The sequence below is a fragment of the Gekko japonicus genome, unplaced genomic scaffold (assembly GCF_001447785.1).
Source record: "Gekko japonicus isolate JY-2015 unplaced genomic scaffold, Gekko_japonicus_V1.1 scaffold2176, whole genome shotgun sequence".
NCBI classification, from domain to species: Eukaryota; Metazoa; Chordata; class Lepidosauria; order Squamata; family Gekkonidae; genus Gekko; species Gekko japonicus.
In genome coordinates this window covers 250966-262648 of record NW_015163669.1, presented here as the reverse complement: position 1 = coordinate 262648, position 11683 = coordinate 250966, and the positions used below count along the sequence as shown (strand labels likewise).

The following is an 11683-nucleotide window of genomic DNA, read 5'->3' as shown; positions in this document are numbered from 1 at the left end:
CAACCCTAACCCCCCATCCCAGCAACCAGGGGAACCTAACCTGGCAACCCTATGTTGTCTCTGTTAAGAAACATGATCAGGTAAGTTCCTAGACCCAAGCTGATTGACTAGGAAATTCCCCACAAGGACTGGCTTGGAGGAGCTCAGTGAGACATTCTTGGAAAATCCTCTTGGGGGAAAAATGCTTTTCCACACAAAACCAGCAAAGCATGTTCCTTCTTCATGTGTTTTTCTCTGTAGTATTACTCTTGAAGGTTCCTATAACAGGGTGCCCTTTCTAGACTTAGTAGATAGGTAATGCCGAGGAACATGCAGAGTACTTTGTGGCTGGGAGAAAAGAACTGAAATATTTTGATCTTAAAAAAAAAAATTAAAATTGTTTTTCCATTAAAAACTAAAAAACTAAAACTAACAAAAGGGGAGGAAATTAAGCTGTTCATATGCTTTGGATATTTGTCTACATGTTTATGGTTACATTCAGTTATTTAAGTTCCCTTTCTCTGCTCCATTTTTTTGTTTAGTCGGAGTTTGTTGTTGCTTAAGAAATAGTTCTACTTTTAATAAAGAGTCAGTTTTTTCCTTCTCATTAAAATTGAATATAAGTCCTTTTGGAATGATCTATCTGTACTGGACATTGTTCTTTTGAAGAAATGCTGTAATATTTCTGTATTGCTTCCTTTTCTTACGTATTTCATATGGAACATCTTTCAGTATTTTTATCTCCTCTTCTTGAATTTTAACTGTTGTAGCTGTGGATGCTTTAAGTATTAGGTCTCTTGTTGATCCTTTTGCAAATTTCACAAAAATTTCCCCTGGGAGATTTTTTTTTTTTTTTTTACAAACTCTGAATAGGTTCTGTAAATCATGTCAATATCTGCTTGTATTATTTCAGATTTGTTATTGATCAAGGGGGGGGGCATTGTTTCACTTATGATTTCTCTTAAATTCTCATCCTTTTTCTCTGAAACCCCCTGAAATCTCAGGACATAGAAAGATCTTTCCATTTGTAGTTGTTTTTCAGATGCTCTTTCTTTTTCCGCAATGTCCATTCTTTGATCTATTTCTTTGGTCTTAGTTTCAACGTTTTTTTATCTTTTTAGCAGACTTCTCTGATTTGGCTGTGGTTTCCTTAAGCTCTTTCTGTAAGATATCAAATTTCTGATTGAGGTTCATCAGCTGGTCCAGCAGAAGGCGTATGGCTTCTGAAACTGCAGTAGCTATCTCGCTGGTATTTTCCAGTCTTGTGACTGGTGATGCTGTGCTGGCATTTCCTGCAGAACCTCTGCCTCTGGATGCCATTTTTCCCCCTCACTGAGCCATTGTTTATATTTTGGTAAGAGTTCGTAAAAGTTCTAAGATTTTTCTATGGTGTAGATAATTAGTCCAGATGTATTCCGCTTTAAATAGGATGGGTTTTTAGTAGCTTAAGCCCGGTATGCTTCTCATATACGCTGAAGTTTTGCTGCGGGGTAGGGTTCTTCCTCCACGAGTCCCCCCCCTTCTCTATGGAGCTATGCCGTTTCACTATATTAGTATTTGTTCCTCCACCCTCTTTGCATATGTCTTTCTTTTTGAAACTTAACTCACTGTTTCTTTAATCGCTGGGTTGCTTCGCCATGTAGATAAGTCTTTTTATACAAGTCCTTGTACGCTCTGGTCTGGTAACATCTCTGAGCACCATTGCTGGCCTCGGGACAGCGGGACCTTTCAGAGCAAAAAGGAGCTCAATTGCCCAAGCCAGAACTTTGGGAGCGGCCCCTTCAGCGCTCCAGGCTAGAAGCTCCCTCCAAAAGCTTCATGGGGAGGTCAGGACTGGCCGATCCCCCTCCCTGCCGCCCCGATCCGAATCACCCCCATTGGAGCTCAATGGGGTGCGTTTGTCGTGAGTCGCCGCCAACCAGAAGTCCTCCCCTCTATTTTTTAACTGAAGTTTTCTTCAGTACTAGTGAAGTGTGGTGCCCAGCTTTGAAACAGAGGTGTCCAAGGAAGCCAAAACTGATAAGGGCCAGACAAATAAATCATATGGGAATAATAAATTAGCACCTGCTCTGAGTAAGTGGACTACAACTGTCTTTGCTTTCTTGTAGATGTAAATGAATGCTTGGACAGTGGGATTTGCAGCCCCAATGGTGAGTGCCTGAATAGCCACGGATCGTATTTCTGCATTTGTGCTCTCGGCTTCTCAAACGCTGCTGGTGGAGTCAGTTGCCAAGGTGAGCTCTTAGACGCTTGAACAGGTCTGCATTTCTTCCTTTGTCCTGTTTGCTGCAAGGTTTTCTCTCACACATGCCTGCTGTTCCTAATCATGGGGCTCAGACCTCAGTGTCTTGGAAGGGGCTGAACACAGCGTTACCAACCTTCACCACCAAGCCGTTGCTGCTGCAGCCTTCCATGCCATCAGCCCTGTTCTTGCAGGGGAGGACAGTGATGAGAAGGCCTCATGGCAGTGGCAGCCTCAAGTTTAAGATCTTGAAGCCTGCACAAACGTGTTCAGGAGCATGCATTGGTTCCAGGGCTTAATCCAAACTAACAGTGCTGTTCTAAACAAAGTCATACCCTGTTGTGGGTCAGCCAGGACTTCTCAGGAGAAGAGGACTCCTCAGGAGAAGAGGAGCCCTGTGTAGCCAGCCTTGAGTTAACAGGAGAAGCAGGAAAATGAACTGCAGGCTTGTCAGGATTCACAGCCAACATCTGATGCAGAGCCACCCTCCAGCCCTGATTCAGACGGTGAACCTCAGTTGGCTGTTCCCAGCCCACCAGTATCACCCCCACCCTTATGACACCAGCTGCTTGCTAATAACAAAGATGAGTAGTTGTAGGATTGCTTCTGAGCAGCTGGCTGTAAGCATGACCCTTAGGCACGGGGCTGTAAAAACCAGTCAAGAGAGGCTGTTAGGTATGAACACAACATGTATGATAGATGCTAAGCCACTGCCTTTGTCTCACATGACTTCTGGACCCCTGACCCTGGACTGAATGACCCTGCCTTGCCTGATTTCTGGACCCTTGACCCTGGACTGAATGACCTTGCCTTGCCCGGCTTCCCTCATCTATCTGATACTCAGAGCCTGCAAGCCAGTACACACCCTTCTAAACCCATTGATTTCAGCCCTGACTTGGATAAACCAGGCAAGCCTGATTTCATCGGATCTCGGAAGCTAAGCAGAGCCAACTCTGGCAAGTATTTGGATGGGAAAACTCCAGAGAATACCAGTGTCAGGAGCCAGAGGCAGGCTATCAAGCTACTTCTCTGAACATCCTCCATGCCCCAGTAGGAGTCGCCAGAGGTCACCATGACTTCCAGGCACGACCACACACACACAGTGCAAAAATATGAACATAAAAACCCATTGACTCCAGAATTACAGAGGATGTAACTCTGCTCAGGAATCCCAGACTGTGTGTCATGAGTGGGCTGATTCCAGTTAACCTGCACACATGAACTAGGCCTGGGGAAGCTCAGCCATCACTACTCGTCATAACCTTCCTGTATCTCTCCTTCTGCCTTTCTGTCTTAGGGTGGGCCACAGTGGAAAAAGTAATTAAACTGACATGCTGTCTTTCAACTGCATTCTGATCACTTCTGCAGATGTAGATGAATGTGCAGACCATTCCCGCTGTTTACGTGGTCAGTGCCTGAATACAGAAGGGTCCTACAGATGCTTGTGTCAGACAGGCTTCAAGTATTCCGAGGAAACGGATGACTGCATAGGTAAGAGCTGACCCCTGAAGAAGGGGGAAAGGCTACAGAGACCAGGAAGTTCGTGTTGCAGTGCAGGAAGAGTGCCTCTGCCTTCAGAACCTGGAAACTGTCCCTTTTATTCCTGCTCCCTCAGCCAGTTCTCATCAGGGTTAATTATCAGCCCCTGGACTGATACCATTCTGGATTCCCTTTGCTTGTGTTCCTTAGATCCCTAGGCTGACTAGGCTTGGGGGGAATGCAGCTTGTCATCGAGTCTCAGGTGGCACATCCTTCCATTTGCCAGGATACTACTTGGGGGTGTTTGACCCAGTTTATTGTTTTGCCTTTTTGTTTGAAATCATTGCCTTGGTCAACAGACGTAGATGAATGTGAAGAATACAGGAATGCTGTGTGCGGCACGTGGCAATGCCAGAACACTTTGGGCTCATACCGCTGCATTATGGGATGTCCACTGGGCTTCCATCGCACCCCATTTGGAGAATGCATCGGTAGGTTCCGTACAAACACAAACAGCAAAACATTTAAAACATTGTTGTAGCAGTCACTGTAGTTGTGCTGCCATCAGGGATTATCAAGGGTTGTGATTGATGTCATGAGCTGCCCCGACCCCGTATGCGGGTAGGGCGGGAGATTAAATAAACGAACAAATAAATAAATAACAATATTGTGCAGGAGGGAGGGATCACTTATGGAACACCGAAGGAAACAAAAAAGTCTTCACCCACTGATGGGCGATGGCAACAGAAGTGGACAGGTGAATCCCCCTGGAAGGAGAATTCCAGAGTCTTGGTGCCATGACCAAGAAGGCCCTCTCCCAGGTTGCCCTCTGCCTAGTCTTAGAAGGCAGGGGTACCCAAAGCAGAGCCTCCAAAGATGACCACAGTGGGTGGGTATGTTCATAAGAGTAGATGGTCTTTCAGGTACATTGGTCCCAAACTAGACAGGGCTTTAAAGTTCAACATCATCACCTTTAATTGTGCCTAGATGTTATGCCAGTAAAGGTTATTGGAATTGGAATTGTGCCTAGAAACAAACTGGGGGGCAGTGTAGATTGGCCTTGACTGAAGTGATGTGGCTGAATCCTGGCCGAAACATCCTGTACCCATTGAAATATCTGAATACTTCCCAAGGACTGCTGCACATACAGCTCATGGCAGTAATCTAATCTAGATGCCAGCAGGGCAAGCACCACAGTGGCCAGAACTTTTCTCCCCTGACAAGACTGCAGCTGGCTAACTGGTAAAAGGTACACCTGACTCACATCCACTCCAAAACTTCCTCCAGGCACTGGTTCGGGGTTTCTACAGCCTCCCTGGGATCAGCCAGAAGTGCAAGATGGAGCTGAGTGCCATCTGAATATTTGTGACAGACCAACCCAAATCTCCTGATGACCTCACCAGGCAGTTTTATGTAGATGTTGAAAGAGCATAGGGGACAAGATGGAACCTTGTGGGACCTCATAGGCCAAAGGCCAAGGGGCTGAGTAGAGTCCCTCAGGACCACCTTCAAAAACCTGCCCTCCAGGTAGGACTGGAACCACTGCACAACAGTTGCATCCCAATCTCAGCCTGTAAAGGCAGTCCAGAAGGATACCATATGATTAATGGTATCGACCAACAGGGCACCAGCCACAGAGTTTGAGAACGCCAGAGACCAGAAAAATCTAGTGGCACATTAAAAATGAATTTATGGTGGCATAAGCTTTCATGAGCTGGAGCCCCCTTCATCAGATGCATTAAGTGCTATAGCTGGTGGAAAGATTTATGCTCAAAGCTACAAACATTAGGAGGGCTGAGGCAGATCTTGCAAAGAGAAGTCGGAAGGCCAGGTTTCCTACGATGAGCTGTGTGACATATTGCAGAACACAAATGAAAACAAGATCCAGTTAAATAAGTAAACACACCTCTTAGAATGGTTTTTGATCACTCCCAAACACTGGGGAATCAGCAGAATAGGTTGAATCTGAATAATGTACATGGACCTGTAAGGAGTAACAATAACTTTTTGTCGCAAGCTAACCATCCCGAGTCTTTACTGCTTTCAGGTCTGATAGCGTCATATCTGCTTGTGAATTCCAGCACAGCAGCTTGTGACTTGAGTCTTGTCTTGAGATTTCTTTGCTGACATCCTGTGAATGTTCAGGAAGATTGCAATGCTCCCTCACTGTTTTCTGAGGATTGAGCAACCCTGCAAGAGAAGGGACATCTTAACCCTGCAAGAGAAGGGACATCTTCCAGGAGAGGTGGATCCGTGGTGTAGTGGTTAGAGTGTCAGAGTAGGATGTGGGAGAACCAAGTTTGAATCCCCACTCTGACATGGAAGCTCAGTGGGTGATCTTGTGCCAGTCACTCTCTCTCTCTCCATCACAACAGGGTTGTTGTGAGAATAAAATGGAAGAAGAGGAAACTTACGTTCTAAGCTGCTTTAGGTTCCCATTGGAGAACAAAGTGGGGCATAAATATTTAAAATAAAATTTCACAGGGAGACTCCAATAACAATTTAAGAACAGAAGAAGAGCCCTGCTGGATCAGGCCAGTGAGGGTCCATCTAGCCCAGCATCCTGTCTCACACAGTGGCCAACCAGTTCCTCTGGAGGGCCAACGACAGGGCATGGAGGCCGAGACCTTCCCCTGATGTCGCCTCCTGGCTTTGGGATTCAGAGGTTTAGTGCCTCTGAACGTGGAGGTTCTCCTCAGTCACCATGGCTAGTAGCCACTGATAGACCTATTCTCCATGAATCTATTGAATCCTCTTTTAAAGCTGTTTATTCCTGTGGCCGTCACTATGTCCGCTGGTAGTGAGTTCCACATTTTAATCACTCTGTGTGAAGCTGCTAAGTCGGAATTCCTATGCAGATTGGATTCTATCAGGCTTGGACTCAGTAAGGACGTGGGATCGTTATGTTACTACAGGCAGTAATTGTTCCTTATTTCAATTTTCTGTGCAATCTGTTTCACCAGTGCTTCAGTAGGTAAGAGTGATTCACACCCAGTCTGAGTGGAACATTAACTTGTTTGACTGGATCTTGTTTTCTTTTTTAATCTATGTTCTACAGTGTCACACACTTTGGTCCTGAGGAACTGGGCCTTCTAACTTCTTTTTATTATCACTCCATTCTCCCTGCCCTTATGCTTTTTGTAGGTCTGTGAATAAATGTGTCTCCCAACTGAATGCAGCACTTCACCTTTTTTCCCTTGTTTCATCTCCTCTTCCAGGGGATGTTTGCTAGAACTTCTGGGTGTAGTGGCTTCTGGGTGGCTCTGGCTTACAAAAGGCTTTGCCACAATAAAGTGATTAGTCTTTAAAGTGTTAATTATTTTAAAATGTTTATGCAATGAAATCTTTAGCTGATATTCTGATACGGTCCTATCATACTTTTACTCCCAGTGCAATTATCCCATGAGTGTGAGCTATAACAGAAGAATCACAAGCCCTGAATTTAGGCTGTTTCTAACATATTTATATTTGTAAAACTTTCAAGCTCCCTGCAAGTACAGTTAACAAAAGAAGATGAAAGGCAGTTAGACATCTTTGTACAATAAGACCGCCTGTGACCTACCCATATCCAGCATCATTGACACCATTGCATATTGCTTAGATATCCCAGAAATCATATGCATCTAACTTGTATTTTGCTGCAGCAAAACACTTTTTATTTGTATTTTACCCTACTGCAACGTATATTCTCCTTTCCCCTTGAATTCTCCTTTATTCCCTGCTCATTGGTCTACATTCTCCCTTTTCCAAAGTCTTCCTTATTCCTCTTGTTTGATTGCTTACTTCATTTATACCCCACCTCTCCCCAATGGGCACCCAAAGCAACTTACATCCTTCTTCTCCATTTTATTGTCACAACAACTGCTTGAGGAAGGTTAGGCTGAGAGTGTGGGACTGGCCCAAAGTCCCCCCCACCCCCCGGGAGCTCCCATGGAAGACTGGGGATTCAAACCTGGGTCTCCCAGATCCGAGTTTGACAGTCTAACCACTTAACCACACTGCCTTTTGTCTTTCCAATTCTCCTGTTTACTCTTCTGCTTTGGTCTGGTCCCCTTACAGAGCAATCCTAAGCAGAGGTATACCCTTCTAAGTCGATTGACTTAGAAAGGTGTAACTCTGCTTAGGATTGCACTGTTAGGAGTTCAAGTATAGATCCTGTTGCAATGGGCAGTAGTTGCTTTCCTGTAGCTGTGGTGCAGGACAAGTGTGGGGGCTGGCTTTCTGAAAAATTGACTCCTTTTGTTTTCTGTAGATGTTGATGAATGTGCTAATGAGACGCTTTGTGGAAGCCATGCCTACTGTGACAACACAGAGGGCTCGTTCCGGTGTCTGTGTGATCGTGGCTATGAAAACTCACCTTCAGGCCATGACTGCATTGGTAAGGGTCACTCAGTGTTCTTGTTTGGGACTGACAGCCTTCTAACATGTTCCAAAAATTTCTTTGTGCTTTTGAAATCAGCATATGTTTTTATTATTGTTGTTATTATCAACAGTGTTTCCAGTTCTGATCATTTTGCTCCAAGGATTTCTGGGGTAAAAAGGTAAAGGTAAAGGTTCCCTTGCTCGAAAGCCAGTCGAATCCGACTCTAGGGTTGCAGTGCTCATCTCCGTTTCAAAGCCGAAGAGCCAGCGCTGTCCGAAGACGTTTCCGTGGTCATGTGGCCAGCATGACTAAACACCAAGGCGCACGAAATGCTGTTACCTTCCCACTGAAGTGGTACCTATTTATCTACTTGCAATTTCTTGCTTTCGAACTGCTAGGTTGGCAGGAGCTGGAACTAGAGACAGGAGCTCACTCCGTCATGCGGCACCCGGGTCTTGAACTGCTGAACTACCGACCTTTCACAGCCTGCAGTTCAGCGTCTTAACCACTTGAACCACCACAGCTCCTACAGACATTTTAAATAACGAACAACATTCTGAAACAATGCGGCTCAGAAATTGTCAGATGAAGAGCTCAGTTTCTTATGTTCAGTTTTTAGAGGAAGGGATGGGGGTAAGATAAAGAATAATGGGTTGGATCCTGTGGATCTGTTCCACTAATGTTAGTGCCTCCTTGGTGCAAAGAGCCTTTCACCATGGAAGAAGCCCTTGTGTTGAAGGAAAGCTTGTAGCATTGGGGGAAATTGTCACCTTTAGCAGAACTAATCCCTGGGATCTGACCTATTGGAGGAATGCGTAGGTGTTTCAAGGAGAATGTAGAATTTCAAGTACTGATTTCAAGTACTTTTGTATCTTACAGATGTAAACGAATGTGAGCTCATGGTTGCAGTGTGTGGAACTGCACTCTGTGAGAACGTAGAAGGAGCCTTCCTGTGCCTGTGTCCCAGTGACCATGAGGAGTATGATACAGAAGCCGGAATGTGTCGCCCCCGATCAGGCATGGGTGAGAGTCCACTGGGCAGAACAATACAAGACAGAATCTGAGGTGCTGGGCTAGCAGGGAAAAAAAAAGAACTGCAGGTTCTTCTAACAGATTTGTGTAAAATCTGCACCTGGTTGTTAAAATTTTGATTTTGGCTTCTTTCATGAGACCTATGCTCAGTGTGATCTACAGATCAGAAAAATCTGATTAGATCAGGACTTTTATCTAATCAAGTCATGGCTTTTTAAAAACACAAATGACTCCAGTGTCGAAAATAGAACCACATGACAATTCAACCACACGTCTTTTTGTCTACTGAAGACAAGCACTCAGGAATGTTAACTGCTGTGTGAGTAGGCAGGGCTTGAAATCTCTGTGCCTGACGTCAGTGCTCCCACTCTCTCTCTTTTTTTAAAAAAATCCCCGGAGGGATATTTTTTATTATTTTTATAAGAGTACAAAATTACAAAGAAAATATAGGGAAGGGGATTACATTTAAGGATAAAGGATAGATAACCACACTACACTAAAAACCCAAGAGGAGGAGATCATATCCATGTTAATCTCTGGTCTGTCTTCTTGAGAATCTGACCACAATTTCTCCAGGTAGGCTATTTTTTTAATATAGTTGGAGTATGCCCTATAAGCAGTCTCCATCTCTTTTACTACTTCATCCGCTGTTGAGCCTATTGCTGGAGCAATGATCTCGCTGAGCAACTTCCTCAGATCCTCTTTCGCCGATTCAGGAACTCCCTGGAATCTGAGAATCATGTTGGCTTTTTCCATTTGTAGCTGTAACAAACGGTTTTCTTGGAAGTTTTGTTTTGCTTCAACTTCCCCCATTCTTTTCTTCATTTTCTTGTTTGTGGTGTCTATCTCTTTAATTCTCTCAGTCGTATGCTCCACCTTCTTCGCCGTTTCTGCCAGTTGGAGCTGCTGGGACACGAAGTTTTGATTCAAAGAAGTCAGTTGCTGGTTAATACCATCGAGTTGCTCCATCACCAGCTTGAGCATATCTGCTAACATTTTCATGACGTCTGCTCCCTCTTCCGTTTTTGGGCTTGACTACCCACCGGTTTAACTTTAAATTTTCTTTGAGAGGCTGCCATTTTATACGATTGTTTACACTTTCAAACTGCTTCTCTCGGGCTTGAAAAATCGCCACCTCGATGTCAGCGCTCAAGTAAGTCTCTCAAAACAAAATCGCTGCTTCCCCCCCCTTCCCCCTTTGTTACACTTATGTGTCCGTTCGCATAAGAGGCGTCCCTCTTTGCACTCCGCTTTTCCTACAGGGGGGTAGTTCGCTTTTAAAACATTCTGTTTATTTTGAACTCACGTTCATTGTTGGTCATTTCTTTGACCTCACTCACAATAATCAATATTCCGCTCGATCTCCAGTATTTGTCCCAGTCGAATCAGCTTGTGCCCGAGGGCCACGCAGCAGCAGGACCATCATGGTGGAGGGGAGCCTCAATTGTCCGGCATTTAGCCGTTGAAGAAGCTACCCCTCAAAAGCCCTATGGCCTGGAGCCTATCACAAAGGCTCCGTGTGGGTGCTACTTGAGGTAGCACCCCTCCGTACCGCTGATGTGCGAGTCACTCCTCCGAGGTCTGGGGAGAATGACCGCCATCGCTGATCCATAGACCGGAAGTCCAGTGCTCCCACTATCCAGAGAAGGTTCTGCTTTCCAGCAGAGAGAGCAACTTTCTAAGTTTAAGCTGTGCCTTTCCCATTTTAGAGAGACCATTCTAACGGTTTCCAATGCACACAAATTTACAGTAGATGTGCTGGAAAGAGACTAAAAAATTTCACTCCAGAATAGCTACCTCAATAGTTTGGACTACGACAGAAGTCATCCAAGAGAGCATCATGCCCAGGAGGACAGCCAGGAGGGTGCCAGTCCAGCAGAGGATCACTGCAGTGACCATTTGGACAAGGGAGCAGAGTCCACATTCTTATCCTATAGCACAAGGAGAAGGCTTGTCACCAACTACCCAGGGATGTGTGACAGAAGGATATTATTATTTCCCTAAGAGGGCAGTAGGCATACTGCCCCCATTCCCTCCCCTCCAGCATTTGCAGTGAATTCCCACATCCCTGAATTTCTTTAGGTAGATCAAGGAAGTGGTTGTGAGGGACACCAAGGAAGCATGGTGCAAGCCCCACACAAGGGAGGGAGATCTTACAAAGATATCCCACCAGACTTCTTCCTCAGTTTCATCCTTCTGCTTTTCTTTACCAGTCAAAAGATCCTCAGAAGGGCCATTCTGTATGGAAACACTGAAGCTGGAGATCTTCCCATGCCCCTTTCCCCCCATCTCACGCTGCTGTTTGGCCTAGTCTTCAGCCTGAAGAGCATTCACCAAGCCCATGACAGTGCTGGTGACAAACCTGAATTGGAGAAATGCATGTGTATCTATTTGTCCATCCCAGACTAAACTCCTAGGGCAGAAATGTTGTAGAAATTAGACTGGTTTGCCTGAATTCTGAGGGCATGTCCTTTTGCATGCTCTGTGAACCTTTTTTTTTTAATTTTTCATGGCCTCCTACTAGAGAGCATAGGCGTAATCTTCGTGGGGGCAGGGGGGCGTCAGCCCCCCCCCGAAATTTTCAGGAA

General features: G+C 45.2%; 1 protein-coding gene across 1 annotated transcript in view; it reads left to right on the top strand.

The window, feature by feature from the left end:
- The window catches only part of LTBP2 (latent transforming growth factor beta binding protein 2), a 67835-nt gene that overhangs the window by 42386 nt on the left and 13766 nt on the right, over positions 1 to 11683 (top strand). Inside the window, 5 exon segments of the mRNA XM_015407741.1 lie at positions 2088 to 2213; positions 3590 to 3712; positions 4060 to 4191; positions 7953 to 8078; positions 8943 to 9086. Coding sequence (XP_015263227.1) covers positions 2088 to 2213; positions 3590 to 3712; positions 4060 to 4191; positions 7953 to 8078; positions 8943 to 9086 — 651 coding nt within the window.